At 30.4% G+C, this 20926-nt stretch overlaps 1 protein-coding gene across 1 annotated transcript in view; it reads right to left on the bottom strand.

Annotated features, from left to right (window-relative positions):
* The window catches only part of sha (shavenoid), a 152874-nt gene that overhangs the window by 77266 nt on the left and 54682 nt on the right, over positions 1-20926 (bottom strand). Inside the window, exon 2 of the mRNA XM_080158013.1 lies at positions 20705-20839. Within this exon, the coding sequence (XP_080014139.1) occupies positions 20705-20839 (135 nt within the window). The remainder of the gene's footprint in view (positions 1-20704; positions 20840-20926) is intronic.

Genomic DNA, 20926 nt, shown 5'->3' on the forward strand with positions numbered 1-20926 from the left:
TCTAAGAGAATGGCATAACCAATTTTCAATGTATTAAAGCTCAATTCAATTTTATTAACAATCATATCTATGAATTTATAAAGATTTTTGTTGGCAGCATAGCTACTCTTTAGGATATTTTTTAAGGTTTTTTTTAGTCTCAAGTTACAAAAGATCTTTAGGGATAAGACAATGGAGATAATTGGATGTATATCCTTAAAATACCCTTACTGTAAATTGAAATTATTGATGGTGAAAATTGATATTTTTTGTACAAAACCATAAAGAAAAAAATAAGAGTCTCCATATTTTATAAGCCAACAAATGAGAGAATGCATACCAGTATAATTTACAGTACATCCTATTTTAAATAGTCCTTACCAAATCTACTAAAACGAAAACTATCTTCTGTCGCATTTAAGGCTTATCTTATCCTAATAATTAATTTGAATCATTAATTATGAAGGTTAAATTTGATTTTGTTCTTGTCAGATTATATTTTATCTGTGAAAACTTACTTCCTTTTTTCTATCAATATACATATATATGTGCAGCTACTCTATAAGTCTTTACACCATAAAATGTACAGAAAAAATGGTTGCATGTTCCGTGTTTATTGTAGCTTTTTGAAACCCTATTGGCCTCCATTAAATACCCTACAAAATAGATTTTTATACATCCAGTGTAACCAATTTATAAACTACTAGCCGCTGCACTCCTTTTGGAGGCTCTTTAATTGTATTTTAAGGGTTAGCAAATACCATAAAACCACCCTTTAAATAAAAAAATCAAATAATTTAAAAACCATCCTGGGACAAACGTAAAGCGTCCTTTAAAAAGAGGACCCAATCTGTTCAGTAGTGCAGTAGATCTTAAGCCTCAGACAAAAAAACTTACTACTTTATATGATAGGATAAAGAAGAAAAAGTGGTATATGCTGACATATCATCAACCTACCATTCTCCTATGGAAATTATCGATTTCGAATGTATGGCATTAAATAAGAATTACTAAATCTAACATGTTATTGAAAAGGCATGATTCTAAAACATCATAAACCTAGTATTATATTGATATTATAACAGCATGAAAGATTTTAATACATTTATAACTTAAAATACAGCGGTGTATCATGAAGGTGAGGTCAATGGCAGTCAAATTAATATACGACCCTTCCTTCACTGTAAATTTACCATCAACATAAGGTAGAACTGGAATTAGGAGGAATACAATTTTCTCGTCCAGTGTCCCATCCCTATTACCCTGGCTCTATGCAGTGTGTGGGTGGCAATAACAGAAAAAAATGGTCGAAAAACTGCAAAGCAAAGTGCATACCACTGACAGGGAGGAGATACCGTGATAAAAACTATTTTTTCGCCAACTTTTCCATTATTCAAAATAGTCAATTCTATTGTTTTTCTTTTTCTATGTACAAAAGCATTCTGTAATATATACAAAAAGATAATTCAAAGAAATGTTGAAGTGTCAAAAAAAAGAGTCAGAATAGTTTTCCCTTCTGGTGCCACATCCCTGTATTGTATATAGTGCATACTGGAAGATAAAGGAAATAGGAAAGAGCCAACAGAGAATAAAATGGGTAAATTTAGGAGCCTGGGGGCCCGCAGGGGTTGGAGTAAGGAGGGGTGAGGGGGTTGCATCGTGACCAACTCTGCATTTTGCTCTCTCAGTTCTCTTATAAGGAAGTCAACCATTTTCTTTTACTCTATCATTCACACACACACAATTACACACAAAAGAGGGAAAAATACGCTATCTATAACACTATTAATAAAATTATATACATGTTTTACTAATTTTAAGATTGTTCTTTGAACGTTTTTTTATAATTTTGAAACCACGGGAAAATATGATTAATTACCACAATTCATGCATGGGTAATGGGTATTTATTCTGAAAACGAGAAAGCAACATTAATAAGATTAACTTAAAGTACCCAAAGTTTTTAAGCCAGCAAAAAAGAGTACTTGATATTAAAACTTTGGGGACCAATATAATTTACACCCCACTATAACTCCTTCCCTGAGGGAAACTCAAAGTTTGCGATGAAAATGACATTGAAACAATTTATTTTTCAGGGAATAGTTCCCTGTTCCACCTAGAAGGTATAAAACATAAAAAAATCAGAGAAAAAATTTTGAAGATTTAAATGACCAAGATAAGATAATTATCGTGGAACTTCTTCTGTTTGTCGGCCGCGGGCTCTCTTTGCCAGACCTAACATTAATCATTGAAAATATTCAATATTATATTTTATCAAATGTAAAGGGGCTTTTTTTTATCTAAACTGATGTTCTTGAGATTTAGGTCAATTCGATCAATCACAGGTTTTTATGATTTTTAAAAAAATTCATAACTAAAAAAATAAAAATAAAAACGTTAATCTAAGCATTCGCTTTGAACCTTTTTAGTTTTCGTCAAACACAAGAACATAAAAATAATTTCAAATGTTACATTGTATTACGTGTGAATTTAATATAAAAAGGGGTATGCATTTGCACATAAACAGGTACAATTCCTTAACTATACAGTACATTTAAAGTGTGGTTGTTTTATTTAATTTTAAGACTTGGTCTTAATTAATCTAAAAACTAAATGACTGTACATTTAGCAGTAATCCTGATCCAAATAAAGCTCTTTAAATAGAATTAAAACTTAATAACATCTCAAATTAAACATCCCACAAAAAGGATAAATTTTATTATAGTTTGATATTAAAACAAAGCATATGCTATTATTAATTTATTTCTTGTGATTCTCCACAACAATAATAAGTTTGGTGGGCACTCACTTTCGTTTAGTGTTTAATATAAAACAAACACAATTGCAAATCAACCTTAGAGGGTGTTTCATACAGCAATGAAGAAGTGGCACTTTGTAGGGAGGGAGGGGACAATAAACTGAAAATAACACTGGTTCCCAAAGTTAAACGTTATCTTTTATGTTGGCTCGGAACCGTAGGTAATATTTGATTAGTTAGTTACAAACTTTACCCAAATGATTTTATTTATCATCATTGGGGAAGTATATAAATTCATCGACCATTGTCTTATCCCTAATAATCCCTGTGAAGAGGTTGAGAAGTTGCAGTCCTGATTGATAACATGTAAAGCATGTGCGGAAGTGAAGACACATCACTAAGTTCCTTTTCCAGTGTCTCAGACTAATCTAAATTTTAATTAGAATTTAATTTAAGTCAGGCACATGTCTAATTTTGAGGCAAAGGTGATTCAATATATCCAAAAAGGAGTAGATTAAAAGTCCTCTAAGTTTCTTCCCCCTCCCCTACCCTCTAAAATAAATACAATATTTTTTGTAACACTTACAGTTAAATAAAAAGTATATGTAATTAAGTTATTCATTTAAGATTTGTTTAAGATGTATACAACAATTAAAATGGTTAATAAAAGGTTTGCGCTAAAAATACTTCCTTTTAAAATTTCTTTTTTTTATTTGGATAGTTTCATACATTCGTAATAAGGGGCCATACATACAATAAAGTTAATAACTACGATCGAGGTGCTCGGTTCGAACCTCATCATAGCTGAATTATTTTGTCATTATTCTGCAGTGTCATATTTGCGACATTGATAGTTGGAGTAGGGGGTTATATCTTGGCCAAAAGCAGGCCGACTTCCCATCATAATGAGGTATAACTTTAAAAAAAAAGGCAAAGTCAGGCAATCATAGGGTTGATTGCCTGTAATAGTTAGTTAGAATGCTGATACCGTTTTATCTAACTGACATTAATCTTTTCCTATTATCAACAGAAAAAAATTAAAAGCAACTCTATTTATTCTATAAAACACCAAATAAGTGTTAACTGTTTTTGTTAGAAAAAAATCTCTAAAACAGCTGATCCTAAAGGTCCACAATTTTCAGGTAAGCTTTGATGCTGGGCACATTTGAAGATAATTTTTGGTTGGGTAAGGTAAATTTTCCTATAGAATATTGGCCGAGATCCATCAACCCCAAATCAATAAAGTGATAAATCCTCTGAAGGCTTGGGGCGCAGCTGTATGCCTTTTAATTAGAAGGAGAAATTTTATTGTTCTCGTCTAAAAACAAAATTTCGTGAATAATTGCGGAAAGGTGTAAAGCCGCTACTTCCCCCGCTGTCTATCTACTATCAACACTCTTTATATAACTTGCAAAATAAATTTCATGAAACTAAAAGAACAAAAAGAAAAAGCCAATGAATGGACTATTAATTATGAACTATGAAGGTCCTAACTGAAATATAACGCGTTCTCTCATTTAATGACCTAAAAACTTTGAGGGGCCATTAAAAAATCTTGATTGGACGGTACAAACCCAAAGAGATTTATGCTTGCCTTCGTTTTTATCTTACCCACTATTCATAAACAATTTCGGACATACCTAAAATAATAATCAAATTAAATTATCATTTTGAAGGGTAATCTTTAACAAGTGAAACACAGCTTTGGTCATTAAATCAAAATTACGTTAATACATAACTAAATAAACTAAAGATTGTCCACACAACTCTGAAATAGCCAAAAAAAAAAGCGCGAGAAAAAAATCATTCCCATATAAACAACCCCTTAAATAGTGGATGTAAATATTCATTTATTTCCCTGGTATCTCATTTATATCCCTGGTATCTCATTTATATCCCTGGTATGATTTTAGAAGATTTTTAATTTTTTTTGGAAGATTTTATAATTTTTATTAATTACTAAAAGAAAGAAAATATAAGAAAAATGATCATAGCCGGGAAATAAATGAAAATTAAAAACCAAAATTAAACCACATTTTACTAGCATAAAAATGAGTTTTTTGTTTAAATGAGAATGATATTCCTGTCCAGTTTTTTGTTTAGGAATGAATATTTCTTACCCTCGTGAATAAATGATGACCTACCGGTCCATCATTTATTCCCTCGGGTAAGAAATATTCATTCCTAAACAAAAAACTGGACAGGAATACCCCATTTACACTTTTCAAAACTTATGTAATAATTATATTAAGACTACCTCTCCCTCCATTGCCAAGACTTTTACAAAGATGTAATAATTTCTCTTGGAATCTATCTATTCCCAAGCCAGCACTGTAAGTCTGAAGTAATAAAGGGTTATTGTTTTAATTTCCGTTTACTATACACACAAATATAACTTTTACTATTAAGGTAAGCTCAAAAACTTTCAGTTATCGAATGGACGTACTGACGTTATGTTATTTTGCTTCATGCAACATCTTTTGTTGAAAATCCTTATATATAAACGAACTTAAGAAAATTTAATAACATTAGTACAGTCTCAAAAAACGCTGCGGCATAGCGCTACGACACAAACAAAAACGGGCTTCTCCAGTAGTATAATTTGTGTCTTAAAAATAATATAAAAACAAATTTGGAAATTCTTATCTACAAAAATATGATGCACATTCAATAAAAGAAGTTTTTAAAAGTTACATCATAATAGATAAATAGGTATAACTCACTTTTATGTGATTTTTAGACTTATATTTTTTTTAGAGTTTAGGAGTATCTTTTTAAGCTTCCCTCCATTCCATAATAATCTTATGAAAAATATGGGATGTCTGTCTGTCTGTCTTTCCTTTTTATGGGGGTTGGTTTGTAACCAGGGATACAAAGAAAGGTTAATAGAAAATATTTTAATCATCATTCCAAATTTAAAAAGAGCGTAATACGACTTAAAAATAGTGGGGGTAAGATTAATTCATCAATCATTAATATCATTAAATCATTAACAAAAGGGGTAAAGTCCTACAAAAAATCCAACCAAGATAAGTGTATAATAATGATAATTCTTATCTCTTTTTCCCAATACTTTTAGGGTTAATTGAATTAAAATAAATCTTAAAGATGTATGTCCCTAAATTGATAAAATAAAATTTTGCAAAACTAAAAAGAAAGAAATTTTTATCAATAAGCAGTGAATTTTTTTGTGCTATACCTCTAATTTTGCTGTAATGCATGCACATTGTTAGGATGGTTAAAGACAGGAAACATCACATAAAGTAAATATGTATATTATTAGGTATACATATACATATGTACTTTTTAAGTAGTGCATATTAACATATTTACAAGAATGGTATTATACAAAACAATGGGACCATTTAGGAAATATGTTCTACAAAAAGTTAAAAAACATATTTACTATATTTTTAATACAAACCTTTAGGTAAAACTAATTAGATAATGTATATTTATGTTATAAATTATATATTTTACAAAAAATTGCGCCTTTAAATTTACACGAAAGAAAAAAGTAAAAGATATACAGACAAACACAAAGTATAGAAAGCCCCAAGTATCCCTATATAAAAGTAACAGGATATGTGTCATCTATGTGTATCAAAGGAATTCGTTAATCGCTAAACCGACAATGTTCTCCTTTATAGTGTAGCTTCTAATAGGTCCAGGGAAGGTGTTTAACTATTTTGGTGGGGGTTACCACCACCCTCTTATTTAAAAGAGGACTCATAAAAAAGGTTTTACTTTAAAAGGAAAATTAAATTAAAAATAGACGGGGGTTGATTCCACTTACCCACCTCAAGAGGCCTCTAGCGACCTATCCGCAACTTCGAAATAAACAAAGTACAAACATAGCCTTGAACACTTGATATATTCTTGTTTGCACAATACCAAATTTTAGATCCCAATATTAATAATACAAAGTAGTACTATGCCTGTCTGTCGGTACGTCTGTCTGTCTCAAGAACTTAATCTCTAGAAAATTTTTGTCGTCAATTCATATTTTGTTCTCAGATATTGGTCACTACGTTCCTCCAAGGTCAGATGAGAGGATGGGGTTATGGGGTATGGTTATATTAGCCAGTTGGGAGAAACATTTTATCAGGATATGCTAGAATCTCTCACAATATCCACGTATTTTATATCCATTTGTATTGTATTGTAAACAAGAATTATAGTTTTGTTTGATTTGAGTGTTTAACTTCCATAATTGTGCTCGCCATCATCATGATACCATAACGTGTAAACACAAAACAAAATATTTTAATAGTATCCTATTCTTATATATAAACAACAGGATATAGGTCTGTCTGTCTGTAGAGAACTATCTCGGAACCGATATGGTTATCCTTAAAATTAAAGCTTGCTAAGGGGCCAGAGAAGGTTAAAAACTATGTTTTGGTAGGGTACCTCAAAGGGAAATAGCCCAACAAAGAAATAATTTATTCCAATTAAAACTAAAATTGGGTGATGTAAATATGTCCAGTTTTCTTGCAATGTATATTATATCATTTACTTTGTATTTTTATGTGGACACCATATGATGATACATTGTAATATCACGAGAACAGTATTTTTTTACTTTTTCTTCCCTTCAATCTTTAGCTACAGTTTCCTTTAAACTTAAAGTGAACCACTAACAAACCCTGAATCATTTTAGTGGAACCCAGTTTTGTAAGATTGCGTAACATAAGGCTAGAGCCCCCAGGGTTAGAAATTCTAACAGAGGGCTAAAAGATATTTATTGAAAAAAATAGTGGAGGGGTAGGGAGGAGGAGGGTTATGTTGTCCATACGCCAGTTGAAGGGATAATACCTAATCCTTTTCTTCTTCCGTATTTACCAAAGATAGGCATACAAAAAATCTATTTGTTATAGATAAAGATTGCAAAAAATAGAAATAAAATGATTTTAGCTGCAAAAATATGTTCTACTTGCTTTTTATAGAAGCCAGTTGAATTCTCTTCTATTAATAGTATTGAGACTTATAGAGCTGTGTTGTTATTAAAACAGTATTTAGAAATAAAATGAAGTACAGTAACTCTTTCTTTTAAAAGTAAATCCGTATACACCAGAGAGGGGGGGGGTATTTGACTGTAAATTATACTGATACCCAGTTCGATCTTATAAACCAATTCTAAATTTCATTATCTTTAAACTTTGTAGACTTTTAATTGGTTGGTACAAACAGCAGTGCCTAAAATGGGTAATTTTGTTTATCATTATTTGGATTGTACATAATCAATTTATCGTCCATTGTCTTATCCCTTAATATCCCTGGAATACACACACTTACAACTATAAGCAAATAACAAACAAAACTTCAGAATTTATAACAAATATCCGTTTAAATCTAAGCCATACCCTCTCAAACTATGAGCTATTATTTTATGAAATAGCATTAAATACATTTTTTCATTAATGCTTCTTTAAGAAATGTCAACCTTGGTCCCTTATAGTAAAGGCCAAATAGTAGTTTAAGCCATTTTCTTTCATATTTTCTTTTTTCAAATATAATTTTATCAAAACGACGTTTAGTTTCTATTAACATATCTATCAAAAGAAAAATTAATATTAATATTTTAAATAGTTTTTTTTACCTATCCTTGTAGCTCTGATTAAACTTAAACTGATTATCAAATGCATTGATATTAGCAATGCATGTTTATAAGAGTGTTTCAAAAGGTAAGGACTTTTTAAAATAATGTTAATTTTTGGTTAAATGTAGTCTGTGGGTTAAAAAGTGCAATGTTTTCATAATTTTTTGGCATCATTAAAATGATTAGGATATAAATTCGACTGAAAATTCACCATTTAGAGTTATTTTAAACCCCTCTAATGCTTTCATATGCAAGTAGATATATATTCATACATGTTCATAAATAGGAACACTCTGCAAATAGTCTAAAAGGTAAACTCTTAATATTGCAGTTAAACTTTACAGTGAGGCGTCGACGGTGGAGTTTCGCTCTCGAACAGTTCCCAACTACACCCGTCTACCTTAGCCTTCATAGCCATTCCTTCTCCCTTAGTTATAGAACCATTTTGTCAAGTTTAAATAATTACTCAGAATGGAACTCGAACCATTTACTTGCGGAAACGTTCAATATAGCAGCGATGTGGAGCTGCCGGTTTTTAGGAAAAATGATATTTCCATTCCGGCTCCTGAGAATACCGGCTCCACATACATAGATGTAACATTTAAGAAATTTGGAGCCGCCCATTACTTTGGAGCTCCTCTGCTGCGGCTCCAGCTTCGGCTCCACTCAGCTTTAATAAACATGGTTAAATACAGTTTAACACTGTTTGTTTTTATTATTATTGAAGTAGAGGAGTTTGCCTTTAATAATTGCATTCGCAAGACCAAAATAGTTGCAACTGAATTGATATATGAGGCTTGAAATAGGCCCAACTATCAAATCTTATAAATCAGTCAAAAAAAATTAACAAGCTGCAAATATCATAACCAAATATCCAATCTAATTTATGCCAGCAAAAAAATATCAAGATTTGCAACAAATAAGAATTAATATCAAAGTTTATATCAATTCTATGCGGAAGAATAGCTATTTATCACATCGTATTATCGACAGCTTTCCGTGGATATTAAAAGTTATAAGAGTAAAAATGGCTGAGAATGGAAAATATATTCCTCTTCTACTTTTTAGCCGGTTAAACAATTTAAATTTTTATATGTACAATTTCTATGATTTTTTGGTATCTTCATCTATAATACAAAGTAGAATGATGTCTGTCCGTCTGTCCCTTAAGATCTCGGTAACCAATGAACCGATCGGATTCTACTCTTCAGAGAATATACCTACTGGTCCTGTGGTGGTTTTAGGCTATTTTCTTGGGACACCCCCAACCCCCCCCCCCAATTTTTTTTTACAAGTTTTAATGAATATTTATGAATTTTTACGAATTTTTATGAATTTAACAAATTTTTATAAATTTTGTTAATTTGTGAATTTTGTGAATTGTGCGAATTTTGCGAATTCGCCATTTATTTGCAAAAATTTGTGATCCATTCGCACTTTGTTTTTTGGCTGGGTAGGCAATATAAGATGTAATTATACCTCTTGGGACAAAGCCCCTAGTGGCTAGGGGCGAAGCTGCTAGTGTTCAATATAGTATTCAATGAAAGTTAAAGTAAAGGATATTATGAAATATTATAAATTGAAGGTTTTTATTAATAGCAAAATCCCGTAAAGAAAGATATATTATTAGTTAAATTTTTTCATAAAATAAAAGAATTGCCAAAGCAAATTAAAACTTCCTGTGTCCCTAATCTAATTTATAAAAGGCATGTTACACAAAAATGGCGGGCAGGCCAGAAAGCCTTTGGTGTGCCTTCACTTTCACAAAATGTTTAAAATTATTAAATCACAAAAACTGCATATTAATACAACAGCAAAAACTTTCTATCCCCAATTCTCATCATTCATAAACTATTCTTCTATTTTTTGGCAAATGTCTTTTGTTTTAGCAAGATATGAAAAACTTTGAGGAAATGACCACAAGCGGAAGGGATAGTGCACCCAAGCATTTATCATTTTAATTACCCCTTCAGATTAAATGGTTAATTTTCTTGTTAAGTTGGAGCACAAAATGCAATTAATTTGGTGTCCATCTAGTTTAACACATCAAAAAAGTCTTGGCCAAAACCGCGGCATAACAAAGGATGTTCAAATGTTCCTTCAGCTGTTATGTTGAGCGCTTGATGTTGTTAGGGCAGTGGTAATGACTTGGTACTAAAACAGGCGCAACCATTGACATACACAGTTAGGAATTTTGGACAAGGGCCATGCAATAACAAGAGTTGATTATCTGCAATAGATGGAATGTAGTGCCTTGGGACCAACGATAAAAGTCGGCCCTTCTTTGTTATCAACCATCCAATGAGGTATTTATCTGGTATTTGTCACTCCATTATTTTACTTGTCCTCTCTAAGTTATAATAGGATCACCAAATAGCCTATAAAAAAGCTTCCCAAAAATTGTAGAATTAATAGTTTAATTTACTAATATTTTTGTAAAATTTGCAAGACTGCAAAAACATTAATTAATGCATAAATGATAGAGTATAATTATCTAATAAACACATTTAATCGCTTTGTTAGTTATTATTAAATTGTTTTAATAATTTTTGCTAATTTATGTTGACGTGATAATTATGTGTTTTTTCAAAAAAAATTTAACTGTCCCTAAATCATTATAAATGTAGTAAACTTCCTATTGCTGCACTACTTTTGTACATTATTATTCCTTGTTCATGTTTATTAAACATGTGCAAATTTAGTGAACTAATTTGTGCTAATTTGATGCATATTTTGTATGTATAAGGAATAAAAACAAAAGTATGGCCAATTAGAATTAAACTAAATATCTAGGGGGGTGTGTAATCTAAATAGAAGCAGCTTATAGTGCCTAGTAAAAAATTACGTCACTCAATACAAATCACCAGTGTTAGGCTAGTATACAAGTGTAATTTACTAATGGTAAAATGTATACTGTCCTTGCATTGGTCATTTGTATTATATGATGTCATTATTTATTAGGCACTAGTACGTACGCTGTTTCATCTAAATGATTATTATTAAATTTATTTAAAAAATCTTTTTTCGGCCCATCTTTTGAGAAGCCTGGCTTTTCTATAGATGTATCTATTCCTTTGTTCCTTTATGAATGTCTGTTTGGTAGAGTCATCTCAAAAAACGCCTATCTCAAAATGGTAGTCATGGAATTTAAGAAAAGTCAATACTAGATATTTTTTAGAATCAAGACCCAGCAATGACAAAACTTGTGTGTTGAGCAAATTAGTAATTAGTAATTAGTTATGTCAAAAAACTAACTAGGACTATGTAATAGCTTTAATTGTACTAAGATAAATACAAGGATTGGATAATGAACGATAATTTAATCATATTTTTAAAGGCTTTATTATCCTATTATATAAAGTTTTTTGTCTGATAAGATCTTGCGAACTAATTTACCAATTAAGTTCTCCAGTTTAGGGAATCTTCAAATAAGTCCTGGGATAGTTTTTAGCTATTTTATATTATTTTAAATTTAAGTATTGGGCTGGTTTAAGACTATGTTTTTTGCCTAAAACACAAAACGCCTAGATGCTAGGTGCAGAGCGGCTAGTTTATTCATAATTTCATAGGATGTTTATTTAAAACAATATTAAATTTAGGCTTTAGTACTTATAAGCGTATTTGCTTATATTTTTTAGAGTGTTTATTTCACAGTACAAAAAAAGTTTGCTAAAAGGCCTTTATTAGGAATTTATCCTTGTTAAAATGCAGTTTTCATTTTAGCACCCATTTAAGGGGCATTTTTTAGGTGCAAAACTACTCTTTACACTTTTTATGTTGGTCAACATTACCTTTGTGATACACTTTGTCGTGCAAAAATTTTATTTAATTTGATTCTAAAAAGAGACTGGCTTTGAAAATAATTTTGCAAAAACAAAAAAGTGGTTTCATAAGGGGAATAAATGATAGATAGCTATGGTGGATTGAGGTTTAAAATAAATAAAAGGCTATTAAAAAGCTTTGCAGCCTGATCGTTCCTGTTTACTGTTTAGTTATTAAAATTAACGAGCAACAATGAAAAACTTTATTCATGATAATAACAACTTTTTAAAGCTCGTTATTCTACGTCTTCAAATATTTTATAGATTTGTAAAAATAAAAATATTGTTTAAAAGCAGCTGCATTAGACTTTTTTGCAAGCCGCTGCTATAACCGTGACTGAATTTATGATGGTTTATAACACAAGCAGCCGCCTGGAACTCAAAATTAGCTGCTAATAATAACTAATAGCCAAAGAGTCGACCTCATGGACAATCTGAAACCAACATTTTTTTTAAAAAAACCATAGCTGATTTGCAATAAAACCCCTAAACTTTTTTCTTATTATCACTTTTTATGCTAGGATAGAAATTAGTTTAATATTGGAAAACCAGCCTTTTTCTTCATGTATTATAATATGTAGCTAACACGCTATTTTACAAAAAGGGCGTCTTTGACTTTTAAAAAAGGGGGAAATTAAATTAAATTCATGAACTTTTAAAAGTTAATGCAATTAAATTAATATTACTTAAAACATATAAACAAAACTTAAACTTATATAGAAATTTATATTAAAGGGAGCAAGGACCCCTACTTCCCACCCCTTGCTAACGCCCCTGTTATGATATAGAGACAAATTGTTTTATGCACGCACTCACCTCTTCACACACACACACGCTTATCCAGAGACAAAGGTATAAGTAAGAAGAATAAAATGTTATAACAGTAAAAAAAAACAGTACAGGGGTGAAAGGAAACAAAAAAGTACGTTATGGAATGTATAGCCGCTTTAACAAAAAATAAAAAAATTATTTGAAATCAAGCAAAAAAATTATTATTTTTCTTCAATTACCTAGAGTGCCAAGATAGTTAGACGTTCGATGTACGATGGACGTACTGACATGTATAAATCATAGAGTAGCTTCAAGCTTAAAGAAACTTCTATAGCCCAGTTTTATCTCTGACAAAACTTTACATCTAAACAAAATGCACAAACCTATTCCTAATTCCTTGCACTTCCCAAACAAGATGTGAAAAATTGGCAAAAGAAATTTCTTTCACGAAATCCGCCCACGCGTCAAAAATGTTGAGACTTCGTGTCCGCACATACCATCACAAACGCAAGTATTGTTTCGCACATCAGCAACTATATCACAATAGCAAAAAGAAAGAGGGTGTGCTTAATTCTAAGAGTAATGTAAAATTGGGGATTTGAGCAGTAAAAATCCTATCTAGTTCTTATGACTAGATAATGTGACATGTTAGCGGAGTTGAAGACTCACCGTCAAAAATATGGGTTATGAAGGGGGGGAGGTAGAGTTGGGATGGGGGAATTTTTGCATATGGATCAAATTCGGGTTAGGGAAATTATTAGAAAAATCATTAAAAATTGGAATTGTTCCTATCAATGATTGAACAGGGATAATTTTATAGAGCAGTAACCTATTTCAAAAAAAAGAACAAAAAATGCTAATACAGTATTAATAAACAAAATCTATTCAGTAAAGGTCAAACTGTAAGGTTTTGCATCATAACTTGGTTGAAGCTTTTATCAGAGAGCAGTAGCACCCCTTCCGCGTTGTATGTTCTCAAAAGTACTTTTTAAATTAACATAACTTGAAAGATTTAAAATTATGAATCTATTGTTAATATGTTTATTGGTAAAAATTAGAAATGGTTAGAAAAGTGTTAAATTATAGTACAAATTATCTTGACATGGGCTTTGTTATCTGAGGAAGCTGCGCAGCAGCTTATAGTGCCTAATAAAAAATGACGTCATACAATACAAATGACCAATGATATGCAATTATATACATTGTAATTGACCAATCGTAAAATGTATACTAACCTATGTATACTATTTATACTATTATATTTATATAATATATCTATTATACTTATTTAATTAGAAATAATGCTACTGGCTAATATGTCAGTTTCGACCACTTTTCATCAATGCCATTAAGTCGACATTAAGCCCATTAAAATTGTTTTCTATTTCAATAAAATATTTTTTCTTTATACTTTTTAAGAAATCCCTTTAAGGATAAAGTTTTAGTATTTATACATAACTTTTATAAGATAAAACAATTTTCAAACAATTGATTTATTATTTAACCCAGAAAAAAATATATTTTCACTGATTTGCACAAAACACACACAACAATTGTATCCATAAGTAGCTCAGCAATACTTTTTTGGCTTTGAGTTGTTAAAAAGTAATAGATTTTAGTAAAATTCTAAAATCAATCTAGCTTTTAGAATACTAATTCCCGTTTCTTAAAATAACATTCTTTTGAATGACAATTTGACAAAAGATGGCATAAAGAAGTTGTATCAACTTTTTTTTTATAGCTAGCCGGTTCTTTTAGTAAGTAGTAGATGTAAAATTTTTCATAGAATTCAAATATGCAATCGGTTTTTTTGTAGACCTCTTATTTTTTAAGTAATTTAAGTTTTTAAAAAAAATAATTAAGTCGGTTTTAAGGTACTAAAACGCAACAAAATAAAAGAAGAAAATGGTCAGTAAGAACAAAAATAGTAAGATCTTTAATTTGACACCTTACTTTTAAAATTCTGTTGAGTAATTATTGAAAAAATCTATTTTTTTAACCTCGGTATAATAAAAACTTTAGACCTAAATATTTTCTCAAACAGACATAAAAAACATGGGTTCATATATACCATTAGAATCAGAAAAATATTACGAATCCATTGTAAGCAAAATTGAAAAAAATTAAAAAATTAAAAAATTACAGAAATGGCCAATTATTTTTTTTGTTCAGACAACACTATTGTCTTCCCTTTTTTACCCCCTCTTTACCCCCTCTTTACCCCCTTCCCATTTTTATACTCAATTGAAGAATTAAGACGTTGCCTGTACAACATAATATGATATTTTCATATAATTCCTTTTATTGTAGTTTATATACTATATTGTAAACTTTTTTTTTCAATTTTGCTTACAATGGATTCGTAATATTTTTCTGATTCTAATGGTATATATGAACCCATATTTTTTTATTTGTGAAATAATAAAATTAAGTTCAAAGTTTTTATTCTCGTGGGTTTAAAAAAATCGATTTTTTCAATAATTACCTGACAGAATTGAAAAAGTAAGGTGTCAAATTAAAGATCTTACTATTTTTGTTCATAATGACCATTTTCTTTCTTTTTTTTGTTGCATTTTAGTACCTTAAAATCGACTTAATTTTTTTTTTTTTTAAACTTAAATTACTTAAAAAATAAGAGGTCTACAAAAAAACCGATTGCATATCTGAATTCTATGAAAAATTTTACATCTACTACTTACTAAAAGAACCGGCTAGCTATAAAAAAAATAGTTGATACACCTTCTTTTGAGACAAATATTTATTGATTTAGGATACACCATACATTATATAAAGTGTGCTTTCAGTTCCGCATATGTGTCACATTATCCAATATAGATACTACGCATGGCTCTTTAGGGATAAGACAACGGATGATAAATTTATGTACACCCCTATTCATAATAAACAATAATAACCCTATCTGTGAAGAAAACTAATTTTTGATTGTAAAGTTTGGACACTGCTTGTTCGTTTCAACCAATTAAATTTAATAAAAATTCCAAAGTTTTTAAGCTAACGAATGAGAGAACATGTTCAATTGTTCATACAACTTTGGGTACCAGCATACATTGCAATCTAATATCCCCTCCCCCCAGCCCTGATATTATTACATTTTCAAAAAAAAAGATTAGGTTTCATTAAAACTTATGCCTTTTTGAATTTGTGGAAAAAGAAAAATCTAAATGCCTCTTTCTTCTAAAATGCCCTCTCACATTAGCTTCACACTCAGCCTAATAAGCTAACTCATAATTATTTGTTAGTGTGTCTTTTTTGCAGGTATGAAAGACTAAGCGGATATGCGCAGTGATTTCACACCACACCACATACTAGATCAAATATATGGAAATAAGTTCACATTTACCCAAAGGCGATAAAAATATTACAGATTTCTTATGGACCACATTAAAAGCAACCCCCCCCCCCCTTATTAATTTTTTAACAAGTATAAAAAAGCAAAGCTGGACGTACAAACTAACATTAATAAATAAAAAAAATAGAGCGGTTGTTTTTGGAAGAAACTGAATTTTAACGTACTTACATTTTAAGGCTTGATTACAGAGATTATTTGCTTAGAACATACTAAACATCATATTTTAGAAGTTATTTTATAAAGGAGGGTCAATCAAACGTTGACGGAAATTAATAAGATATATTTGTGTGTCCATTATGAATTTAAAATGATGTTTATACTGGAGAACTGCCTACAATCAAAAACTAAATAAAAAGAATTCATATGCTAAAATCTTGAGGCTAAAGTGGCCTAATTTCTAAATAAATATTTATTCATGTTTATATAGAATAATCTTATTATAAATATGTTTGTCAGAGATGGGAACAATAGGCTGTTTAGTACACTAGTCCCCATTTTTTTTAATAGAGTTTTCTTATGCGTTTACATAACAACTTTGGTGACTTTTAATGAATTTTGACTAGTTAATTCATAAAGTTGAGTGTTTAAACGTTTCAACCAATAATTGTAATCTTTAGAATAGGGAGTTTTGTATATTATTATTGGAGATATACTTCAATTTATCCCTTCAGATCACTGCTATAGACCCATGATTAATTTGTTTCCATTGTATTATCTCTATTTCCCTTAAGACTCATATAGACATTTTCAAGTGTAAAGTTGAACATGAGATGAAATAAATTCCTGACTATTAAAGATACTAAAGCATACATACATAGCATACAAATTGACTTTCTACTGCATTTTTTAAGGGCTCTGCAGCCACATCCACAGCCTCTGTTTTTTCGTTATCGTACTGGATCAATTAATTCTAGACGGTTCCCTCTCGAAACCGCCGTAAACATTCGCATCCAAGTCGTTCTGCAGCTGTAGCCAACAATTCTTACAGCTGATTGCGATAGAAATCAACAGTCGCAAAAGCTGCTGCTGACTTTTTTCAACAATCCGTAGCTTAACCACAACTGTTAAATGTTTTCAATACACTTTTAAAATCTACAATGAGGTGAAAACCCGCCTGGGTGCATTTATATGAAAACTTTTTTATTTACTGTGCATCTTGTGTTTAAATGTTTGTGCGTACATTATATAATTTATCATCATTTTCATATCATATTTAGCTAGGCTATAAATATTATTACCATCTACCATCTTCTATTTGTTCTGCTTGCAGAGTTTCTCTATAATTCACTTTTTCGGTATGTATGTAGTTCTTACAACAATTTAAATTTTCTGTTAAAACAATTATTTCTACTAGTCGCAGAGCATAAAAAAGCATAAAAGCTATTTTATAACATTTTAGGGCTATATTGGTCGTGTAGTAGTTCTATATCAATAAAAATAAACATTTTAATTACTGCTGGAATGAAAAATGATTGTCCTTGTTACCCATGATTAATTATTTAGTAAATACTTTTTATCTCTGGAAATAATTTGCATACAAAAACAATATTCTAAATATTTTTTAACACTTCTCATTTTTAGCTTTCTCTCTCTCTTTCTCTCTCTCTCTATCTCTCTTTCTCCTTTTCTATTTTCTTTCGATCTCTCTCTCTCTCTCACTCTCCCTATCTACGTTGTCTCTCAATTTTTCTTTTTATCTTATTTTCTCCTGTTTATCTATTTTTCAGCCTTTCTTTTGAACAATCTTGTACTATCATTGACATAAGAAATACCCAATTTACTAAATGTCTTTAAAATGAAAATATAAAGAATCTTTATATTGCTTGTAAAAGTCAAATTAGTTGCCAAATTTGTTATCTTTTTTACAGTAATCCTATCTTTTTTTATTTTAAATCTTCCAAATTTTTCATTATGTAGCTATCTATTTTATGTTCTTTTTTTCTAACAGTTTTGTAAAATATCTTATTTTTTAACGAGTAGCTTTTCTACATTTCGGTTGTGTTCATAACGTCCGTTTAGTTAGAAAGATAAATATCCCTTTCTGAAAATTTCTCTAATAATATAAATAAGTTAAGTGTCGTAGCAACTTTATAGCCTTTATGAGAACTAGATTTTAAACGTTTGATACGTAGGTAACATTTTCATTGTAACACGTAAAATTATCAAATTGTAGAGCTACTATGCATCTACGTATGGGTGGTATGTTATAGTCCATATTGTAAGCATAGCTAAATATTAAAGTTCTTTAGCTCAAATCAATCTTACTAAATATAGAGCTAAATAATGTAAAAAGGCATCTCTCTCTCTCTCTCTCTCTTCTTCTCTCTATCTTTCATATTCTCTCTATGTATCCGTTTCTTTCTTTCTCTCTACTTTTTTCCATCTTTCTATTTCTTTCCTTAACACCTTTCTTGCTATCTTTCTAAATATCTTACAATTAATCTTTCTAAATGGTAAGGGTATGTCCCCGGGGTTTTTAATCGCCATGGCATTCCACCAGCAAACCATAGTCTAGATATATTCAAGTGACATCCCGCCGTTTTTATCTTCTCATGGATGTTTGGATAGGTAGAAATTGTACTTTTAAACAGGCATTTTCATTTTAGTGGATTTTAATACAGTATTGCAGTAAGATGCCATATCTATTTTCATAAGTGATAATGATATACAGACAGACGGACATATACTTATTAATATAGTAACTTTTACACTGGCAACATTACATTTATTTTTTTTATATCTTGTTATCTACCATTTTTTGTGTCTATCTTTCTATCTTGAATGACATCCCACCGCGTCTCACCTTCGGTAGATATTACTATCTTAACAATATCCTAATATAGGCGGTTTGAGCCACCTTTAATAACATATTCGATATCGAAGAAAATAATGCACTATTATTACATTTTTTTGTGGTTTCTAAAGCTAAGGTAAGATCCGTAAATTAATTACGAAAATTCCATTTTTTTGTATATTGAAAGATATTCAAAACTTATAAACGAATGGTATTAGAGGGAGGTTGATATTAATTCATGGGAAACTGTTATTCAATTTAGTTTGGTATTCTATCTAACACAAAATAAATCAAAAAATTCTTTCAGGAAAACAATTCAAATGTCATGTAATATTTTATTTAATTTGTGTATTTTTGTTTCAATAAAAGATATAAACTTAGCATATCTTCTTATTATTTCTGTTGATTGTCTGTCTGTCTGTTTGTAAGACTGTGAATTGGGCATTTTCATTGTCCTATGCCGTCCAAAAGATCTCAATCACAGCTGAGCCAATTTATTTCGATATTACAGAGAGGCTTCTTATTTTTCTTAGGCAAGTTTTAATCTATTTTAGGGTAGGGTTAGCATACAAGAAAAATGGACCCCCTTACCCCCATTTTTCTTTATTTTATAAAGCCCCTAGAGGCTGGGGATGAAGTCACCAGTAGTTAATACATGAATGATATTAATAAGCAATGAATGCCAAACCGTCCATCAATTAATGAACATAATATAAACTATCCTAGCAATTTCAGTTAAGTAACATCAATTCATTGATAGAGAGATAAAAGATACAACAAAAACTGAAAAGTAGAACATAGACTTTAATGTTAAAATAAGTGGCGTTATTAAATGACAAGCAGACAAAACAACTTGACAAGCAGACTTACAGACAGACAGACAGACAATAAACAAAGTAACAGACAAGATAAGAACATACAAAAAAAGAAATGGACAAACAGAAATACAGCCAACATATAGACAGAAGGACAAAAAAAGAGACAAACTGTAAAAATTTAATATATGTAGCACAGTCAAATAAACAGATAGTAGACAGACAATAAATGAATGAGTAGGAGTAAAACCAAAAAGGACATACATAAAGACAGTCCCAAAAGTAGACAGACAGGCAGACAGACAATCAATAAATGGGTGTATGAGTAAGAATAAAATAAGAAGAAGTAGATTTGAAATGAAGGAGTATTAATCATTAGAGTCATAAGTTTGATTGGCCAGAGCTTGTTAGGATAACAAATAAATCATGCATCCAAAGTTAACAGCGGCAGGGATGGGTCAACTCAATCAAAAATTTATTTGTATAATTTAACTACTTAAGAAAAATATATTCATTTGCTATTTCATTATTTTCTCTGTGCAACAATTTTTGTTAATTAACAATTTCCTAAAAAAATCGCAGCAATACTCGATTTCTATGATACCCTACCCTGTCTGATATTAAGCACCTTGTATTTGACTGGTCAGTTTTTGCTCCTATGATCATAATGTACTTTTAATACTCGTGGCTAACAAGGAACATAATCTTCAAAATTTAAAAGATGAGATTTAAATTCTTTAATTCACTATTGATGAAGGTTCAAGTATCCACTTTTGACTTTTAGTATTTCTTACCTGGTACATTATCTACACACTGCTTTGTGTCCTCCCTGTAAGTCGGCCTCTCTGCCGGACACTGGCACTGGCAGCCGCCGCCGCCTCGCAGCGGCTGCGAGTACCGGACACCAGAACAGAGGTTATAACCACAACCTGAAAAATAAAAATAATTGTTAAAGGATTTATAGAATGAAGGTTTATAAAAAAAAAATGAAAAACAAGTTTGTGGATTATTACCCC

The sequence above is a fragment of the Acartia tonsa genome, chromosome 4, assembly GCF_053477335.1.
Source record: "Acartia tonsa isolate MP-2025a chromosome 4, ASM5347733v1, whole genome shotgun sequence".
NCBI classification, from domain to species: domain Eukaryota; kingdom Metazoa; phylum Arthropoda; class Copepoda; order Calanoida; family Acartiidae; genus Acartia; species Acartia tonsa.